Source organism: Drosophila santomea, chromosome 3R, assembly GCF_016746245.2.
Source record: "Drosophila santomea strain STO CAGO 1482 chromosome 3R, Prin_Dsan_1.1, whole genome shotgun sequence".
NCBI classification, from domain to species: domain Eukaryota; kingdom Metazoa; phylum Arthropoda; class Insecta; order Diptera; family Drosophilidae; genus Drosophila; species Drosophila santomea.
The window spans coordinates 13,753,155-13,774,969 of NC_053019.2; the positions used below are offsets into that span (position 1 = coordinate 13,753,155).

General features: G+C 40.9%; 3 protein-coding genes across 4 annotated transcripts; 1 reads left to right on the forward strand and 2 right to left on the reverse strand.

The window, feature by feature from the left end:
* Positions 1 to 6,221: 6,221 nt before the first annotated feature.
* LOC120452748 (neuropeptide-like protein 32) lies at positions 6,222 to 7,090 on the reverse strand. 2 transcript variants are annotated; one of them, XM_039637123.1, is made up of 2 exons: positions 6,953 to 7,090; positions 6,222 to 6,865 (listed from the first exon to the last, which is right to left on the reverse strand). In XM_039637123.1, the coding sequence occupies exon 2, from the start codon at positions 6,649 to 6,651 to the stop codon at positions 6,292 to 6,294; it is 360 nt and encodes a 119-aa protein (XP_039493057.1). In that variant the 5' UTR covers positions 6,652 to 6,865; positions 6,953 to 7,090; the 3' UTR covers positions 6,222 to 6,291. The 2 variants fall into 2 exon arrangements, with proteins under 2 accessions (XP_039493057.1, XP_039493058.1); XM_039637124.1 differs by having other exon boundaries at positions 6,222 to 6,849; positions 6,953 to 7,083.
* Positions 7,091 to 9,322: 2,232 nt separating this feature from the next.
* LOC120453020 (glycine-rich protein 23) lies at positions 9,323 to 9,816 on the reverse strand. Its single transcript, XM_039637539.1, has one exon. It carries the CDS (start codon positions 9,789 to 9,791, stop codon positions 9,405 to 9,407), a length of 387 nt encoding a protein of 128 aa, XP_039493473.1. The 5' UTR covers positions 9,792 to 9,816; the 3' UTR covers positions 9,323 to 9,404.
* A 4,114-nt stretch (positions 9,817 to 13,930) lies between these two features.
* On the forward strand, positions 13,931 to 14,365 carry LOC120454225 (shematrin-like protein 2). Its single transcript, XM_039639325.1, has one exon. The coding sequence runs from the start codon at positions 13,931 to 13,933 to the stop codon at positions 14,363 to 14,365; it is 435 nt and encodes a 144-aa protein (XP_039495259.1).
* The last annotated feature ends 7,450 nt before the right edge of the window (positions 14,366 to 21,815 follow it).

A 21,815-nucleotide genomic window follows, 5' to 3' on the forward strand; every position in this document is an offset into this window, starting at 1 on the left:
CAAACTTAACAATGGAGGAGCTGTGGCTGCAGAAGCCACTACTTCCAAACAGACAAGGCTCGGCGAGGTGTGTATTACAATGACAGGGCAGGAAAGTTTTTGGGCTCATTCCGTCACAACCTCCTCCTGCCACGATCCCCCAATGAAAAAGCCAAGCGAAGTCAAGGAAACAGACAAACGTGAAGACACGGAGACCCGGAGTTGACTAAATTCAATTAGAGGTGGCCCAAATTGGCATGCGCACACCTGTCATTCGACTTGATAATGATGCATCTGGTGCGGCCAACAAAAACTACGCCAATCCTTTGGCAACTTTGTCCCTTGTCAGCGGCAGGTAAAGCCCATTTAAAAAGCTAAATTTAATCAATGTTGCACTCATACGGGTTAAAAACTGTGGGTAAAGTGTTGGAAAAATTAAAATTCTTAGAATCAGCGAGTGTAAAAAACGAATTTACTTTCCATTTGACCAAAGTTAGATAGAAACCAATTCTGTATACTGGAATTGGGATTTTATATACACGGAAAATTATGTACTGCGAGACCTGAAAATCGGATAAGGAGAGTTCTTCTAATTTTTAAGTAATTGAAATCCCTTTTCTCCCCTGAGAACAAAAAAAGACCCACACACTGCCAAACTAAATCAATTAAAGTTATTCAAGCAAAATAAAACTCCAAGCAAACTCGCTAAGAAACTGGGAAACAAGACATGCAGAAACATTAAAAAAAAAGTATGAGAAAAAAACTGAGGGGAGAACCGGGCGGCTTTTCACACTTGTTAATCACATTTTCGCGTCTTAAGCAAATAGCTGGCAAACTCTGGTGCCCCCGACTCATTGTAATTAAGCGGCTTAGGCGTTTGAAAGCCTCTGCGGCACAAAGGCGCTGCCTGCTTTTAGGCATTCGGGCGCCACAAAACCAAGGTCGCTGCGAGTCTTCCGAGGGCAGTTTATCGAATTAAAAAAAGTGAATGAGCAGGGAGACAAGGAACCAAGGAGGCAAGGAGCCAAGAGGGCAGGACCACGGGGCCGTGGGCGCAGTCCAGCTCACACTTCATTGTTCCCAACTTGATGCGGAGGGAACAATAAAACTGAAGTGGCTGCAGGGATGCCTGACCCACAGGCTCTCCGGTGGGGAGTGTCCTTTCAACACTGATGAAAAAGGAAGATTTTTTATTTGAACAATACATACATACAGTACGCATACCCTAGGTCCAAAGCAATTCCGCAACTTTCTATATTGAGTACACAACTGCAAAATCAAATTTGTAAGGGTCTCTTGCAATACTGTGAGCCAACTAACTAACCTTTACAATCGTGAGTTTTGTAGTTGTTTTTACCATATTTATTAAGGTTTTTATATTTATGTTAATTATTAAGAAATAAGGCTTATAAACATTTTAAGCACACAGTCGGACAATTTATCATTTCGAATATATATAAGACAATAATGTATTTCGTAAATCAATTTTAGTCACCACGCATGTTTTTGTTAAAATGAAATCATAACTAATTCTATAATACTTACTCCTGAAATAATAACGCAGCTGGTCAAAGAGCGGCATCACTTGTACTATAATTATATACGCTATTTCTACTAATCCCTATGACGTATTCTTAAAACCCTAAAACTTCGTTAGCGGATTCGTAGGACTTCATATTTTTGCCAAGTGTTTGTATACATAGTGGGCGCAAAATCAGCCATGTGCGGCTGGTGGTGGTGGTAGTGGCTGGACGCGGCCAAAGTTGGCATAATTATTTCATTAACACTTAACAAGTGGCCAAGCCGAGTCTGTCGGGATCCGGAATTGAGGTCCGGGTCCGGGACCGGGCGGGGTTTTCTGTGAGGGGTTACGGGATGCTGTCCGCCGGCGGAGCGCAAAAACTTTCGCATTACGCATTTGTGTGCAATTTTCAAATTAACAATTGTTAATTTTGCTATTGTTGGCAGCCTCGCTTTTCTTTTATACTTTCCTTCTTTCCATCATGCGGGCGGGTAAGAAAACAAAACGTAAAATGAACACAACAAGTTTAACAAAAAGAACAAAATTTTACAAATATATAAATTTGACCGCTTGCCTTTTAGAAATACATTTTTTTTGCCTTGTGCACTGTCCTGTCGTCGGTTTCTTCGTTAATTTTGTATTTTTTCTGCTTCTACCAAGTTTTTATTGCGTGTTTAGCATAATTTTTTAATAATTACATTTTTGTGTGCTTGACCAAAAATAAAAAAGTAATGATGAGAATGTGGAGAGGGGGGAATTTCGAAATAAGTAAGAAACCAAGGAATAATAAGCAACAAGCTGAGGAAAAAGGAAACGAAACGCGCTCGTTTCGTTGACTGTGGGCAAAAGTTTAGCAAAGTTTATTTGCATTACTGACAAACTGTTTAATTAGGGATTTTTTCTTAGATTTTTCAACAGCGAAACTTTGCGGCAGGATGTGCCAACATGCCCATCTGTGCCAGAGTATTTGTGCTTATGTTTGTGTTTGCGTTCGCAAGTGTGTCTGTGTGTGTGTGCTTTCCATAGCCACAAATACAATTAAACATGGTAGGCGGGAGTGCACACAACGCAACCAAAATAAAATCATCCTTAATCTGGCCAAAGTGTGTTGAGGTTGTGGAATGGTTTCAGAGTGCTTTCTCCCCCATGATGGCTAATGTATCTGATATTTTTGTCGGTCCGCGCGAATTAAAGTTTATTAAAACACGCTTTCATTTAATGGGGATTTTCGCTAAAAAGTTCATTTATGTGTCGCATTATATGAATTTTGTAACATTTAATCCATTCCGAACTAATTTGATCATCCTGGTAATGATTTAAGGGAAAGCTGATTAAATAGTTTATTATTTTTCCACAAAGCAACGATTATGCATGCCCAAAATAAGTGGAATTTATACAAATACCGCATTCCAAAGTCATTATAATTGTCTTATGGCTTCAGCTCGAATACTCATACAGCAAACGCAATAAAATGTTATCTAGTTGCTGGTTAAAATACTTGAATGACGCAGCAGACGAATCAATAGGTAACCGTCTAAAATGTACTGAAAAATAAATACACCTCAAATAATGGCAATATTTGTATTTATTCAAGCGTAAACATATCAAAAGTAAACGATGGGAATTGGGCAAACCGAAGAAATAATACGCTGACGCAATTCATTCAAACTCAGGAAAAACTAAAAAGCGTTTAAATGCAATACTTTTAAAATTGTAAGGCCATCGAAGGTGGACATTAAATTGAATTAACATAATTAATTAATTAATTAATTAATTAAATGATAAATAAAATGTTATTTAATAAAACTTTATTGAAATAGCCTATATTTATTTTGATACAAAAAAATATATATTAGATAATAGAAAAGTAGAACCCCAGGAACTGTCCATAAAATTGATCTATCCAAGTTCTTAATTGGTGTCTACTGCAGAACGATGCAAACTGCTGGATATATTGTTATTACCCTATTCTATTCCCATTGTTATTTCACACTGGTCGAAGTAGTCGAAGCATCTGTGGGAATGTCAGCATGAGGGAGTAACAGCAAAGGGGAGCCAAAACCGCAGACGAACGGACGGCCGGTTAGCCGGAAGGGCAGAAGGACGGACGGACAGACGGGCGGACAGGCATCCCCATTCTGATAGCAACTGTCAGTCACTCAAGTAGTCCGTTAACCAGGCAGCCAAGCGTTAGGACCTGGTCTAGCTGAACTGAACTGAACTGCGTTGAGCTGGCCAACAGAATTTGTTCGCATCATTGTAATTGTTAATTACTGCGATATTTATTCTCGTATTTTATTTTGTTTTTTTTTTACGCTGCAGATTCCCCTCCATTTAATACGCACGCACGCACAGGGCAATTTGGCCAGCTGCTGTTGCCAGCGGCTCGTGCATATTTATGCTTATGGCCACGTCTACTGGCCAGGCCACGAAACGAAAGAGCGCTGATTTGGCCGCCACACGCAGCTAACAAGCGATGACCACCCATTCCACCCACAGACACGTCAACACCAAACAGCGTCGTCATGCCATTTGGCAGTGGGTGGAAAGCGGTTGCTCAAGGAGGGGATGCACTGGAAAAATTAATTATCGTTTCAAGCTGTGAGTGCTGCTCAAGAGCGCATCGGAAACGGAAGGTTCTAAAAGGACGCCAATAATTAAGTTAACTCGCTTTTCTTAAAAGTGCCCTGTACCAGTGCTTACAAATATCCATTTTATATACATGATTTAGTTGGAAATTTGGTAAAACTGCCTTATAAAATACTACAAATATATTTTATGGTACGCTTATCATTTATATTTAATTTAATTCATTTTAATGGTACGCTTATCAAATATGCGTATTTATTTTATTAATATTACGGATTGCACTAGGCTAGCTTAAACAATTTTCTTTTAGTGAAATAAAACTTTAATAATTTGTCTAGACATTGAATTTAGCAATACTTGTACACCATATTGCCTGCCGCATTATGTCAGATTGGCCGCCTGATAATAATTACGATTTTTTATAGTGTGCAGTACCAGTACCAGCTCAGCCAGAATGAGCCACGTCAAGTGAGTTCACAATTTTTGCGTGCTACCATTTTTCTTCCGCCTCTGTCAGTCGCGGGTTTCGTCCGTGCACGGATTATCCTTGGCATGCAACGCCTTTATCCTGTTTTATTTGTGTTGTTCTGGGGGCTCTGGTTCCTTCTGTTTTTATTTCACTTTTTTTTATACTTTTTTTCATTTCACCCGCTGATTTCGCTACTTAATTTTTTTGCCCTTTTTTGTGGCTGTAACTGTAGCCGTCTGTCTCTAGGTCTGGTCGTCCGTCTATCTACCCTCTGTGTATCGTCTCGTTTCCATTTCTGGCTGGTCTGATTGGGCGTATTTTGTTATTTTCATGTTCAGCTACTCTTCTACTGCGGCTCCTGTCTGTCAGTCAAGCCAAAAAGGAGCCAGAAGAAGTCCTGGCCGTGGTCCTGGTCCTGGCTTTGGTCCCTGGATGGCACCCGCTCGTTTGTTCATTCGCTTTTTTCCCACGTAATTAAAACTTGAAACGCATATGAATTAGAAAATACAAAAAAAAAAAAAAAGAAGAAAATTAAGGATAAAGAAAGTAGAGAACGGAATAAAATACGAGTACGCGACCCGGAATGGAGCCATTTGATGGTACAGAATGACATCCTGTTTCCCGCAGCCTGACATCGTTAACATCGCTGATTAAGTTTTCTTGTCCTGTGCTCAGTCTGCATGTCACTCAACGTGATTTGAAATGAAATTTTTATAATTTCAGCTTCGCCCTTGGGCAAGTACACCCCCCTCCCTCCTTCTTCAACCCTTCTTGGCCACTGTGCTTATATATTTTAATGTTTAACTTTATTAAGTCGACATTGACTGCCACTGAGCACAATAGCTTTCTAGCGACCGTAGAAACGTCCACCGAAACCGTAGTTTGCTCCAAATCTGCGATCATGGAAATAGTGCCCGTAAGGTGGAACAAAGAAGGGATTTCCATATGAAGCCCCATAATAGGGACGACCAATTGCACCAACAGGCCTTCCTCCATAAAATCCAGAGTGAATTCCAAAAGCTCCAATCTGACGTCGTATCCGTTCTATAGGTTCATCTGAACTTTTTACTTCATCGGGCTGGGAATAACGTTCATCCTTTCCATCCTGCGACTTATTGTTTTCAGCCACTGCAACGCCAACAAACAGGACTCCAAAAATTATAGCAACCAAGCACCGAAGTTTACTCATCTTAATTCCACTTAATATAATACATTTAAATGCAAACAGCTCTATTTATGGGAATTATCTAGCTTAAGCTGAGTAAATAAGTACTTGTTTTGGCAATTAAAGAAGCTTCTTCTTTTGATTTATTTAAAAGCTCTGTCAGGTTGCAACTTATCATTAGAAATCTAGATTGCCTTTTTAAAAAGAGTTATTAATTTGCATTATATAAAAATGGCCAAAAATAAAGTGCCTTGAAAAATAATATCTTCAAAATTAATGAATTATGATTTGCTAAATGAGCTTATGTAGAACTTAAGAAATGTAAATTTCTAAAGATACGTACGGTATTTATATAGTTTTATTACTATATTTTCCAACAGCTTCCGCTTAACACTCATAATATTTAATACAGATGAGCAGTTACCTTGGATGTTAAAAAAGTGTGCTACCCACATAAAAACTGGTTCTGCAGTTGGTAGGATAATTAGAGCGGCAGCTCGTGTTGATTTATTAGCAGCTAATCTTGGTCTGATCGTATCACATATATGCACATTAAATTAATAACACCTAGCCGTAGAAGGGGCCACCGAAGAAGGGCGGTGGCGGTGGCGGTGGGAATCCACCGAATCTACCAAATCCGCCGCCACCGAAACCGGGTCTCCGGAATCCACCGCCGCCGCAGCAGAATCCACCGCCTCTCCTTCCGCCAAATCCGCCGCGTCCTCTGCCGAATCCTCCACGGCCGAATCCGAATTGCCTGGCCAGGCGCACAGCCGGCATCTCCTGCTGCTCCTCCGCCTGATTTACATCCTGTAGAGTCAGTTGCTGTACATCCCCATCCGCCTGGGGGGCCGTAGTGCCCGATTTGGCCAGCAGGACCAGTAGGCCGGCACTTAGCACTAATAGATTCAGGTGGTAAGTGCGCATCGTTCCGTTGTCTTGTCCAGCCAATATTCTTACTATAGTCGAGCCGATCCCCCGCCTTGGCTCTTTATATAGCTTTCAACCTGACTGAGATGACTGTGGGGTTCTAAACGAGTTCTGTGTGCCGACGACCTAAAGCAATTAAATTTCCTGCGCATAATCAATTGGCGAAGAAAACCCCCGAATCCCAAGAGCCCCCAGCTGAAATGGTAAACAACTGGGTTGAAAAAATAAAGAAAATAAAAACATCATTTCTACGCATCTCAAGCAACCAGTTTTGGGTTTTACCCATTCATTTTCTCACCTCATTCGCTACCAATTATGTTCTAGAAAACTAAGAATAACGAACTTAATAAACCAATTTATAAATATCCGATCAATAAATACAAGCAAAAAAATCTTGACAGTTTTAAAATAAACACGCTGATCAAAAGACTTTAAACTACAACGAACTAAAGTAGGAACCTTAATAAATAGGTTAAGTAAATCAGTTTCTCTACTAGTATTACGTATATATCTCCTTTTCCATGAGTAACGGGTATATATAAATAAATGAAAAGTCAACATCAAATCATCACCTTATTACGTAAATTGATGGTATTTCTAGGAAGCAAAAGTAATATTCGTATCATGTGATATTCTCTTTGGTACTACGCAATTGTTTGAATTACATAGAAATCGTACCTGCAAATTCAATAAGAACTAATCACAAATGTTCCCCAGAGTTGGCAGAGTTATAGAAACCTGAATTAAAATGTGCCGTCATTTGGATGACGGGACCAGAAAAGGTAAGGCGTCTCCAATCCAATTACCAACACAAACACAAGTTGCACATATGGGTAAATTCATTTGCCGACATCTAATGCTCATTAGGAGATTTCTTAAGTGCGGGCCACATGTGAGTTGTTTACAATTCAGAAATGCCGCCCCGAGCGACGTCCCCTTGTCGAAAACGATACGTATTTATAAGCCATAAATAACGTGTAAACGAAAAGCCGCCGCAAACAACAAGTATACGCCCGATGGGCCAACAAATCGGGCTCAGCATCTCTCTTGTGGCGACACCAGCAATAACAACATAAGCAACAGCAGCGGTAGTAACAACATCGCGGCCAAATTATAAGGCTATAAAAGGCAATAAAAAACTTTGCGATATCAAATTACAACGCCCTCATAAAGTTATAAAAGTTTCAAGCGTATCCAAACGCACAGCACGTTTCACTTCACGCCCCTTCTCACGTTTCTCCATCTTTTTCTGGGATCTCGATTTTCCCTTCTGGTCCAGGCCTAATATTTTCAATAACAAATCAATCAGCTGCGGCTGCTGCCGCGACGGTCAACAAGGATAATCAGTTCGAACGGCTTTTCCAGCCCACGCGTTTTTCCGCATTTTCCCACCGCTTGCTGCCAGCTGCTTGGGCGTTGCCCTCCGGTGGGCGGCCCATCGAAAAAGTGGGCGGTTGTGTATCCGAAGGTGCCGTAGATTTATTGAGACACGATTTCGATAAGAACAGCTCCGCCAAAATGGCCAAAAAGCAGAGGGACCAGTAGTAAACAAGAAATTATCGAACCTGCAATACTCTAGGGACATTTTTAAAAAGCTTAAGTTGTGCGGAAAATAATGTATATATATATATATTTATTAATTTTTGAAATATTTAACCATTTACCTAACATGATGGCAATGAAGTAAAAATTAAATATCTTAGTTCTTGCCACTGTTTAAAAAGTCTATTAAGTTGAGTAACTAGCAATTTCTCCAGTTACATTCTGAACTGTATTTAAGCTTTTTTCGTTTATTTGCACTAAAATTCTTAATCTTAAGCTGTTAAATTCCTTAAACCCCAACTATGCAAAGTCATTAAAGCGCTGAGAAAAAAGGAAAAGTCCACTTTTAACAAAGTTCCCAAAGTATACCGTGAAAGTGTAGACTAACAAAGCCTTTTACAAGACTGCGTTCTAGTAACAAGAAATTTTTCACGAGCCAGAAAAAATGAAAGAGGGTGATGGGGCAACGAGAAAAAACGAAAACTTTTATCAATGTTGGCGTATGACCCTTGTATGAGTGGGTGGTCCTTTGGATTGGGTGGGTGGCTGTACTTTGCGCAGAGGTCAAGGGATAACAAAAGGCGTAAATTTAAAGCCAAGTTAATTTTTTAACAATAAAAGGGGCGCTTGTCAAAGGAGAAATTTTACAGCAAGCGTTTAATCTTAAACGACTTTTGCCATCCAACGCGATTGGCAAGTTAGATAGCAAACGCCAGTGGCAGCAGCCGAAGCAAAGTTTCAATGGACTGCTTTGTTATAAGTAGGAGAAAGCAAACAAACCGTGAATGAACGAATTAAATGCTGATTTACAGGCCAAAAAAAAATGATCAAATTTATCTTCACTTTTATACGTATACTTTGCACTCATACTCAAAATGGAAGTGCTAGATTAAAGACTAGCAGATTAAAACCTCCTACAAAGTATGAGAACTGTAACATATTCCTAAGCAGCATCTTAATTTAGTTTTACTTGATTAAACGCATCATGTTTCTTTTATATCTACATCAACTTTTTTTAGTGCATTCACAAACAACATTCAAGTCTGAAGATCTATGCGAATCACCGAAAGCCATGCAAATGACAAGGAAATTAAGTGAATTAAAGAAGAGGGCAAATATATTTGGAACTTAATTAGAGCGTACTTCATTGCACTTTGATTACAAAGTCTATTTCTAGCGGGTTATGCTAAGTCAGTCACAGATGTTTGTTAGCCTCGGAAGCCTCCGAAGCCGCCCCCCGGACCTCCGAAGCCGCCTCCTGGTCCTCCGAAACCGCCTCCTGGACGTCCTCCAAAACCACCGCCTCCGAAGCCGCCTCCTGGACCACCTCCAAAGCCGCCTCCTGGACCTCCTCCAAAGCCGCCTCCTGGACCTCCAAAACCACCGCCTCCGAAGCCGCCTCCTGGACCTCCTCCGAAGCCGCCTCCCGGACCACCGAAGCCACCGCCGAACTGACGAACTTGCCGTGCTGCCGCCGGAGCCTGGACACCAGCATCCACATCCAGAAGTTGCGCCGCCACAGGATCATATGTGGCAGCTGAGGAGCCGGCGACCAGGAGGATGGTCGCCAGGGCGAGGCAAACAAATGTGCGCATATTCGAGAAAACTCCTGCTACTAATCACCGGCAAAGTTTCGATGGATTCTACGAAGCCTCTGCTCTGCGGCCGGTCAATTTATATGATTCGCAACTTATCGACTGGCGATGGAAGCGAATAAAAGTAGAAGTGGTTCGACTGGGCGCGGAACATCAAAGTTGCGAGTGTTACGCCAGAACTGAAGTGAATACAACGAGCAGAGCGATTCGAATTAACTGTCTGGCTAAGCGCTATGAGCAACAACAATAAAGATGCCTCATAATAACAAGCAAAACCTATTAGGCAACAGAAACAGAGGCAAACTTTTTGGCAAACACCCCATGCAGATGAGATGATGGGGAAGTCTGAAGTGGATAGCCGGTTCAGGATGGGCTTTCTCCAGACGGCTATTCAAATGCGCAAAACATTCAAGTTTCTTGGCTCGGCTCGGCTCGCAAAACAAAACAGATCGATAGACAAGTGGCCAAGTGTTCATGAGAAGCACCATCTCAAGTGGGCCTCTCCACTCATCTTTCATTTATCGGATTTCGTAAAGCTTTTCATCGCGGGTAGGTTCGGGAATTTTGTTTTGTTTGTTTGACTTAATTAAAATCTAAGGGTAAACAGCCGACGCAACTGGTTGTTATTTAAATGTCATCAATATTGTCGATTTCATTTCGACCAACGCACTGACTCATTGTGGTTATTAGCATGCTCAGTGGTTAGCACATTTTAAGATCTGGTTTGGTCATTGTTAATCTCGTGTTGACACTTCATATACAAGTATGTATTTATAAAACAAGAGGAACTTCGCTATACTTACTAGTACCGGTTGTTGTTGATCTTTAAAACACATTTTATAAAGACACTTTATATTACATAACCGAAAATGACGAAAAATATTGGATGGTTTAAAGCTAACGAAGGCATCAACTTAGTAATCTGACCAATTATATAATAAATGTAATCCCAGGTAATCCACCAATTTGTCTCACTTTCTGAAGAAATAAAAGCTGAGATTCTCGTACAAGTGAGGAGCAGAAAACTTTTAATTCAATTATGCACTCAAAGTGTCTGTTAAAATAAATCTGCTACGGCTGGAACTTGTATATTAAACTGATTTGCTGTCTGACCTGTCATCCGTCAATTGCCGACCATCAGTTCAGTTCAACGGGGATAAGGTGAAATGAAGAAAATGACAAGACTGCCTACGTTTTTCACAACATTATAACCATCCTTCTGCGACGACGCAAAACTTTGTGTTGAACTTTTAAAGAAGTAACAAACAAAATGCAAGCAAGAAAATATTAAAAACTTTTAAGGGGGACTCGCATTAAAAAAGATTCTCCTTAAACAGGTAAAAACATCTAGAACGGCACGTGATTTAATGTTTATTAGCTCTTTTCAGTTTGTTAACTTTTTCTATGTCAACCAATTATATTGTCATCAAAAACTATTCTGTTATACCCAAACTAAGAACACGTATTTATACCGCTTAGACATATTTTCAAGATGTGTAATTTTTCTACCACAAACATAAATAACTAGCTGTCGTAAACTAGCATACAATATTTAAATAACCATGAACCTAGTCTAACCAAAACATATAGAATTTCTTGGCCATAACCTGAAAACCAATGTAACCTGAATGGCCAATGTAAATCAGTAATTCTACAAATCCGGTGAGTTGGTGGAAGATAGAATTTTGAGGGGTAAATGTTTGCCTGGCCTTTCCGAAAGTTTTCTGCTCCTTTTTCTACTTTTCTACTTTCACTACGGTCGGCGATGGTCGGCGATGGTCGGCGATGGTCGAGTAAAAAGTGTATTTTTAATTTATGCCGTGACTCAGATTTCAGATTTCGTTTTTATACCCGTTACTCGTAGAGTAAAAGGGTATACTAGATTCGTTGAAAAGTATGTAACAGGCAGAAGGAAGCGTTTCCGACCATATAAAGTATATATATTCTTGATCAGGATCAATAGCCGAGTCGATCTGGCCATGTCCGTCTGTCCGTCCGTCTGTCTGTCCGTCTGTCCGTCTGTCCGTCTGTCCGTATGAACGTCGAGATCTCAGGAACTACAAAAGCTAGAAAGTTGAGATTAAGTATACAGACTCCAGGGACATAGACGCAGCGCAAGTTTGTCGATTCAGGTTGCCACGCCCACTCTAACGCCCACAAACCGCCCAAAACTCCCACGCCCACATTTTTGAAAAATGTTTTAATATTTTTTCATTTTTGTATTGGTCTTGTAAATTTCTATCGATTTGCAAAAAAATTTTTTGCCACGCCCACTCTAACGCCCACAAACCGCCCAAAGCTGCCACGCCCACACTTTTGAAAAATGTTTCGATATTTTTTCATATTTGTATTAGTCTTGTAAATTTCTATCTATTTGCAAAAAAACTTTTGGCCACGCCCACTCTAACGCCCACAAACCGCCCAAAGCTGCCACGCCCACACTTTTGAAAAATGTTTTGATATTTTTTCATTTTTGTATTAGTCTTGTAAATTTCTATCTATTTGCCAAAAAACTTTTGGCCACGCCCACTCTAACGCCCACAAACCGCCAAAAACTGTCCTTCGCACTTACACTAGCTGAGTAACGGGTATCAGATAGTCGGGGAACTCGACTATAGCGTTCTCTCTTGTTTTTATCTCGCATTGAGTTTTTCTCGTTGCAGTCAATCTCTCTTGGTGGAAATTTATGCGGAAGTTTATGCCATCTAGTGAATTTTCTAAGAGGAGTGGGTTGGCAAAATGTGCATCATTTTGACGTTGACATCGTTAATTGACCCAGTTTTCTGGACTGGCTAAAAGCGTTTAAATTTGAATAAGCAAATTTGGGCAGCGAAATGGAGCTGGCTATAGAGGATACTTCGCGTTTTGCATAAATGAGTTAAAATGCCGCAGCTATACACAGCGAAGGATTAGACAGCGGATTTAACCGAAAAACACATGCGCCAAAAACCGCAATAAACCAATTGAGAGCTATTCAAGCCGTCTATAGAGCCATCGAGCATCGTTAATGGCCGGCCCGCGCTCATAAAACAAACAGTGAAGCCAAACAGCAGCAAACAGGCCGCCAAACTGGCAAACTGGCAAACTGGCAAACTCGCAAACTGGCCAAACTCGGCAAACAACAAGAGCAACAGCTAACAGCAATTCACACTTACGCACCCCGAAGTGGAAGGCGTCTGCCGAAGTCTGGGAATGGGTATGGGAATGGGAATGGTATGGAGTGGGTATGGGAATGAGTCAGGAAGTGGCAGCGGGAGCGGGAGTGGGCCTGGTCAATAGCATAACTAACCTTCAAATGAAATTAGCACATTTACACAGCTTACCTGACCGCAGAAGCAGTGCGGCCAACTTGGCTATTAAATCGCCAGAGTTTCAAATCTAATTATGTGCAAAAGTAAGCAAGAACATTTGATTAGTATTGAAATATAATGGATAGTTGCTGTAATGCGCATGCATATCATATAAACAACATATATTTTACACATTTTTTGCAATTTTTGATGATGTTACCCCTTACAAAAAATGCGAAAATTTGGCCAAAAATTATTTTAACAGAGTCGGTCAAAAACTGATTTGGTTGGTTAATATTGGTAATTAGGAGTACAAAAATGTAATTCTATTAACCTTCTGACCATTTTTAGCCAAGTTATACAGAAAATATTTCCCCGATTGCTGTAATCCGAAATTGCCAACACTGCTCAGAAGTTGGTGCGGTCGCAAAGTGAAATGTTTTGCTCTTTAAAGTGGCTGCCATTCGATTTCATGAGCGCCACTTAGCGTGCCACCAAAAAATTCCCGGTCGCAAGCATATGAATTGGCTTTTTGTTCCATTTGCCGTTGTGGCAATGGAGGCTGGGGCTGGGGCATCGTACTCGCATATTTTAATAGTTTGTTTTATGGCACTTACATTAGCATCTAATTTCTGCTAACAAGCGGCCGCAAAAAGGCAAGCAAACAAACAGACCAAGTCCAAGCAGGGCGAAACAAAAGTTTCCATTTTATGCCCAAAGTTCTAGGCTATAAAGACACCGGTCGCGAGTTGGCCAGGTCACAGTTAGCAAACGGAGGGCGCGAAGCAATCATAAAGCCACTGATAAAGTCAAGCGACCAGTAAAGCAGTTCAAGGAGCCATAAGGATAATGCGTAGCTGGTTTTTATTTGGATTATATGCGCTGCTAATCGCCGCAACAGTTGGCCAACCGCTGCAGCAAAATGAGTCCGGAAAAACCGACGAGGATAGCGAAAGGGGCGAGCGAGTGAGTCGCCAAATTCCCTATTTGGGTGGCTATGGAAGTGGCTACGGAGGATATGGAGGAGGCTATGGAGGCTATGGAGGATACGGAGGCATTGGAGGAATCGGAGGATATGGGGGATACGGGGGCTATGGAAGCTACGCCGGCATACGCTCCTCACTTTATCCCTACGGCAATCTGTATGGTGCCAGCGGCTTGGGACTGGTGGGCGGATATTATGGTCGTCCTTATGGTTATGGCGGTGGCTATAATATTGGATATCCGGGCATTGGCGGCTTCGGTGCCACCGGCGGCGGCATCTTTGGTGTTAGTCCATTCTAACCATTCGCTTAAGTGGATATACGAAATAAAAACCCAAAACGAAAAACTAAAGTCCTTGGCAAAACTAAACTCAAAGAAAAAAATTATACAAATTTGCAGAAGAGGTCTAGCTGCGGCTAAATAAGCTGGGATTACCTAATGATCCCTCAGCTGGCTATCTGACTTGGTAATGTGACTGTGGTCGATTGGGGAAAATTGTAAAAATACGAAATTCGTATAACAAAATTTGCTTTACAGATTGGCCGATTTAAGAGATTGGTTCTATACATATTTTTAGAATACTTTGCAATAATTAAGAATACTACCTAAAAAGACAGATGAAAGATGTTGGCACAGAATTTATTATCATTTCCTCTAAAAATAAAACCTCTCCCTCTTAAACGATATGAAAATCGCAGTAGTCAACGCAAATGTTTCACTTTGATGGCCCCAAGATATGGCTGTTTATTTGCTCGAGTGTCCAGTCGCTTCTTTGAAGCAATTCAAAACGATTATCGCCTTCATTCATTAAAATCTAGAGTGGCTTACCATATTATTTACACAGCTCTGCGTTAACCAGAGCGTAATCATTTACCTTTAGAAGGGGGTAGATGGAGGAGCTTGAGCAAATAGAGAGATTTCACAGACAGGAAGAGCTCACTTCTTTTTAGATTTTAATTGCCGATAGTGAACGTAAGCACTATGCTGACATGCCACACCGCAGAAGCAACACACTCTACACTCACAGGCCAGTCGAGCGGAGTGTCCGAGTGCCGTTTAATTAGTGTGTGACTTTTAAACGACTTGCGTTGCACATACGCCCCGTTGCACTCGCCTTCGCTCAGTGTAGGCAAACACATACACCCATACAAACGTGTAAGTTGGTCGGAGTTGGTTGCAACAGCGAACGCAAACAGAAAAACAAGCAACAGGACATCGAAGACACACACACACACATGCAGAAAAAGGAAGAAACTGGGGGAAATGTCTGATGCCCTAACGAGCTACGTGAGCATGAATTATTATTTCAATTAACAGGAACGAAAAACGACAATGACTGCAGTGGGCCAATAAAGTCATCACTATTTGCATGCACCGCATGTTGGGAATCCTTAATAATTCACAATGGCATGCCGTCAACTAATTGTGGTGTTTGGGCTTCTTAGTTGACTTTGTAATTGCAGTAATTGAGCATAAATTAATAATCATTTGCTCCTAATGCCTCCTTGATTCCAAACATTAATGCGCTGCTAACGGCTATAAAATTTATGTTGGTTACGTATTTTATTTTTGTTTCAAAGTCAATTTTATTATGATAAATGCATGAATAACACTGGTATTGACACTGACATTGTACTATTGTATTTACACTTTTAGTATATTATTATTAATTTATTTATATTTATTCAAAAATAATAAACGTATATATTATTAGCATTTTTTATTAGAAAATCGATGGTTCGTTTTTGCTTTTACTATGTCATTTTATGCCCTTCTGATTTTTGATGTGACATTAAATATTTAAACGTGTGTTTACAATAAATAAATACCATCACCATTATAAATTAGCATGGGAATCCAACTGCTATTTTATTAAATCATCATTTTTAGTTTTGAATTTAAAAATATTTAACCATATTTAAAACCTAACACAAGCAAGTAACTAGGCAAGTAGGACGACCTAGCTTGTGTACCCCGCTTTTTAAGAGACTCATCGTTTGACAACTTGGCTTTCACCATCCGAATCCGTTGACAAATACAGAATGTGTCCGCTTGTCTTTCATCCTCTTCGGGGAAACTCTGATTGCGCTTCTACTTGGTGCCGATTATCTTTTAATGTCTCTTCAGGCACTATCCAGGGTTTTTTTTAGAGCGGAGTAGGGTAGGATTCTGGGAACACTGGAACCGCCATTCATTCAATCCTGGTGGTGCTGCTGTGGCTGCTTTATATGCGCTCGCCGCTCTTTTCAGTGGGCTTCGCTTTTGATTTGGCCAGCGCTTTTGCCAATTGCACTCGAAATTGCTGCAGCAGCGGCGCTGTGTTTAAAATGGCAATCAGATAACACCTTCCTTTTTAGCCATATTCCACTCTATACCTCTATTCAGAGCCAGAGCCGTTGCCTGCCGTTGCCTGCCTGCCTGCCTGCCTGAATTGAAAACTTATATATATTTGCTTTTTATGCGTAGTTCGGTCGTGGGAACGAGTATGCTAAACTGACTGACTGACTAGAGGCAGTGGGCCAGAATGTGTTGCCAGTTGGCATAAGCTTTATACATTTTTACGCTTTGTGGCCCCCGCAATGTGTGTGAGTATGGGTGTGTGTGTGTATTTGCATGTGTATCAGCTCAAAGTAGCGTGAAATAAAAAAAAACGTCGACACTTGAGACCGAAGCCTTTGAGTGCTGCTAGTGTTTATATAAATTTATATATAAATGTACGCGTATTGGTGTGGCACAGTCCTTCCGTGTTGAAGCGTAAGAAAAATGTAGATGAAAATAAAAATACAACAAGATGATGGCCGGCAAAAAGCACAGCTCTAGCCGCAGAATGAGAGCTAGTTCTGCGAAAAGGACTTGGTGCGGAAATTGAAATCTCTATGGCGAGTGCTCCAGCATCTGTCCATCAAAGTGTCAGTCTAAGAAAGGCGCACTAAGGCTCTCAAACGGATGACCACACAAAGCAAAGAATTCAGTGGGAAAAATGACATATTTCTAGATCTAGCTATAAAAACTATTCTTGGTTATAAAAACCTAATATTGCTTAGTAAACTGTTTAGATTTTGAAGAAAACTATGCTTTCTTCTGGCAAAATAATATATTTTGGCAAGGAGAATAAAACCCAAGAACAGTGCATTATTTTTTCCGAGTGCCGAACCCAATTGAAAGGTATTAGGAACTTGAGTCGGGTGCAGGTGAGTCTGCGGTTGGCCCGCAACCGAAATACCTTTGCACCTTCGCACCCTTTCATCAGCAAAGTGGCCGGAGCAACAGTTGTGCCCATGTAGTTTTCAAAAGGAATAAGGACGCCGGCCTAAAGGGGGGATTTGGGTAGCGCCTCTTAGGCGGATGGACGAAGACCGCAAGCTCCTAGCCAAACAGTTTAAAGCGCATTAAACTTATCTGATGGCAAGGCGACCAAACGACCAACCTACACACCAGTGGCTATGTACACAGCTCGCAGCTCTCGCTGTGATAAGAGCCACTTGGCCTATCAATGCATTTTAAACGAGAGCCTCGTAAGCCAGACTAATGACAAATTAATATTAACAAAGCAATCTGCTGATGCTGCTGCTGCTGCTCTGTTGCCCCCGCAACAAAACCGAGAACAACAAATGCCAGGGGCCGGGTCTCTCTGATTTGCCTGGAATGTTACTTAATTGGAACTTAATGTCCCTCGAATTGTTTACAAACACTAGCGACCAGAGGGACGCGTATCGGTTTGGGGCAAATCGGTTGGTTTGCTCGCACGGAATGAACGAAGAGGAAGGAGCGGACAGGACAACGGACAGGACACCGGTGGAGAAACGGTCTTTAGATAAAGCAAAGTGGCGACAGCTCTGAGCAACACTTCAAAATGAGATCCAAGCGGGGTGAAAGTGAAAGAAAAATGCGTTTTAAAGTGACACTTGATGTAGGTAATGTGACAGCCTTACAAGCAAAGGCAGAATAAGCGAAACAAAATGGCATAAAATCGTATATAACTATACAAAGAACGCCGCGCACAAAAAATGTATAATAGTGGACCCTATAATGCCCTGTGATTTATTACCTTATATTTTTTGCTAACGTGATTCTTGATTTTCGAAAGGTTTTGAGTTAAAATACATTCAATACAAGTAAAACTTTATTGCACAATTTTTCAAAAAATAAGTTAAACATTTTCTGTCGTCTGAGCCAAAATAAAAATGCTGGGAATTTAGCATGTGATTCATGGGACATAAGCACGCTGCTCCGATGGGGAGCCCCTTTTCCGTTTTGCGTTTACAGACCGGGGCTTTAATTTGCTCACTCCATTGCGCCAGACACCAGGAGACGAGTCCGCTGGACGGCGGACATTATCTTAAAAGCAGCCACCACTTCCCCGGATCCCTTCGACAATAAGTCCTGCGTCGCGTCCAGCGTTGACAGCTGTTACAGCTGCAGAAATATGCAAATTGGAAGGCGTTTTAATAGATAAAGAGCACAGGCAGCGTGCCGCGGCGACGGCGAGAGTGCCACGCAGGACACTCGACGAAAAAGGACCGACCCGGCTGACAATGGGAAATAGCGTGGCGAAACTGTTGGAAAAAGCGCGGCTAAGTGGAAGGCAGCCATAATAATCGCTTTTGTTGCATATTGTGAAGTTAAATGCGAAAAGCTTATAATCTCATTTCACTAAAGGGAGCTGAGGCATTTTAGATTCATTTTGGGCTCCCATAAAGCCAATTCTTATTAGTTAATATTGCAAAATAGAGCAAATTAAATTAGATTTTGTAAATAATTTTAAGTGGATTACATAATACTTGTTATTAAATTACTTTTGCCGGAGTCTAACAGTAAGCAACGACTTTAATAGGGTTCAAAATTCTGATATAAAATATCTTGTGGCATACTTTTGCGTACCTAGATCGATTCTAAATTTAATTGCAATTCAATTATATATATTTCATTCAAGTGAAATATTCGTTACTGTGGCTTAATTACTTATAATAGGATATTGTTTTGATTTTAAGTTTAAAAGATGGTTAATAATTGGTTAATTAATTACACATAAATGCAGATATTTCAACTGAATGTGCAGAATAGGAAAATACATTACATCAATGGTAAGTTGTAATATCTCTCTCTGGAAACAGTGATGTGATGAAAAAGCAGGTGGTCACCAAATACGCCCACTTCGCCACCTGGCGTTTGTCGTGCAATGTGTCCTTTAACGCGGTTCCAACTTAAAATGCAAAATACAAACTCGAGGGTTCGACGGCTCCAAGGAGCGTTGTCATGCCCACCACGACGAATGTGCTCCGTTGTCCATCCGATTGGCAGGACCCAATCCTGTTGCGCGCCTTACGGTCGGCAGCTCTTTTTTGTAGCTGTTTGTTTTTTTGGGGCGTCCTTTTTTCGTGCCGTATTTTTCCATGCCCGGGACCTTAACACTAAATTGACTTTTAATGCAAAATAAACCAAAATAATGTATTGCGTAATTTTCTTTAAAGAATTTTTACATTAGCATTTCAAAAGAGATTTTTCTTTGTTGCTCTGCGAAGCGGTCCGCAGCTCCTTGGATTTTCCCTCATCTCATTCGTAATTTTCCCCGCCCATCGTCGCATTTTCACGCCCTTGACTTCGCTATCCGTTCACCTTTTCGCTGTGTTGGCCATTTGCTAAGTGCGACATTAAATGTTGCGTGAGGATAATCCAATCTGCTTGACATGAATTTTAATTTGCATTGAGTAATTAGCCCAAGTTCATTTCGCTGGCCAGAGTCCTTCCAAATGCTAAATGGAATTTGTCTGAAGACAGTTTTAGCCGTTCCTCCATTCCATTCTCTATCTGTCTTTTGGTTTTGGCCATGGCGTTGGCTTTGGCTTTGCCTTTGGATTTGGCTTCCTTCGCTTCTCATACATTTGCTTGATTTCGTACAAATTAAACTAATTTGGTTTTCCCTACCTTTTCTGGTTGCCGAAGCTGCAGGACGTTTGGCACATTTGCTGATTACGCTCGTCCTGCTCGGTCTACATAGGAAACAATTTAGTTGATTAAGTTGGGGCATTTGATGCCCATATTTGATGGACCAAATAAAATACTGCTACAGTGTACTACAAAAAACCGTTTTAATTTTGATGTGACAACATTATCAATTGAGCATAAAATATGTTTATATTTAGATGTACTTGAAAATTGTGCAAATTTTTTTCTGAGTGCTTTTTTCACTATATCTTTGAATCCATGGCTCGTCAGCAGGCAATTGAAACAAACAATAAAACGTGCGCTTTTCGTAATTTAAATCAGACAGAGAGATGGCTAAAAAAGGGACTTTTGCCGCATTTAAAGTTGGCACACAGAGCGAGATGGCGAGCTTGGGAGTGTGGGACAGAGAGGGCGAGAATCAAACGAGAGATTGAATTTCTGCTTGCCTGCACTTTAATTTGCCAGATGCTAACGCAAAATGCTAAAAACACACGTACGCCAGAAACGAATTGAAAATCACACGGAAATACATGGTGAAAAAGCGGGGGTAAATGGGTGGGAAATGTACGCAATCAACAGCTCTCACAGAGAGCATTCGGCGAAATAATAAATAAATTCATAATGGCTTTCCCAAATGACAAAATATTGCATCGCCAATCGACAAAATATTAACACTCACTCAAACACACGCACTTAGGCCTTCCATTCCATCAGCGGAATGGCTGACTGACGTCACATAAGCCACGAGAAATTATTGCATGGCCCCGCCACAAATTTCATAAACCGGAAACGCAATCAAGCATCGCTTATACGCAGCGTTGTTTGCCAGTCGAGCATTTTTATCCGCCACCATCCATCCATCCATTGAGGACTCACCAGCCGCCTCCTTTTTTCGGTCATTCAGTGACAAAATGCATTTATATTTTGCGTTAGACAAAATGCCAAAAACCGCATTGAAATGCGTATTTCGAGTGCATAAGCTGTCACTCGTCGCGTCTCTTTCTCTCGGTCCAAGCATAGTCTCTTTCGCACGCCCAGCTAGCCGTCTCCCTCTCGTTTGTTAGTGCGCAATGAACTGTGGAGATGAATTAACTCGATTTTGGCATGATTTGATGATGATTTGATTTGTTCCGAGACAAGCGACGCGGGCCAGTGGACCGCCAACACACGCTCAGGCACTGAGGAAAAAATTTAAGAATATTGTAAGAGAACCAGCTTGGAAAAAATTTAAGGCTACGTAGATATGGGTTATATGAGTTAATTCGGACAGCAAATTGGAAAGCGACTAAACCAAAACATTAAAACCAAAAATCGCGGTTATCGCATTAATTTCTTTCTAATTAAAGCCCCTTTATTATTGATAAAAACAAGGATTGTGTAAATGTTCCTAGGAAGGCAAGCAATTTAAAGTCACGAAGTTCTAAGGACTCATCCCGGAAGACTACGTCAATTGTCAGAGCACACGTATTGGCACTTTTCTGAACGATATAAACACTCTATAACATTAAAAACGTGATGAAAGTACCCATGGTTAAGAGCTCCAACAGATTTTCGCGCAGTGCACTAATACACGGCCACGCAGAATACCGGACAATTTGCTTGAGAGCTCGTGATGAAAATGTAGCATACATTTGGGCACCGCTAATAGGAAAAACCAGAGCGCGTCGATGGTTGCGAATGTCATTACCACAAACGCGAAAATTGCATTCGAATAGATGCAAATAGCGAAAATGCTAATGAACACTTACAACCAGCAAAACCGCTTAATGCGCATAAATGAATTAATTAACCAACAACCTGTCGC

Coding starts and splice junctions, on each gene's coding strand:
- LOC120452748 (XM_039637123.1), bottom strand. CDS start 6,651: ATGCGCACTTACCACCTGAATCTATTAGTGCTAAGTGCCGGCCTACTG.
- LOC120454225 (XM_039639325.1), top strand. CDS start 13,931: ATGCGTAGCTGGTTTTTATTTGGATTATATGCGCTGCTAATCGCCGCA.
- LOC120453020 (XM_039637539.1), bottom strand. CDS start 9,791: ATGCGCACATTTGTTTGCCTCGCCCTGGCGACCATCCTCCTGGTCGCC.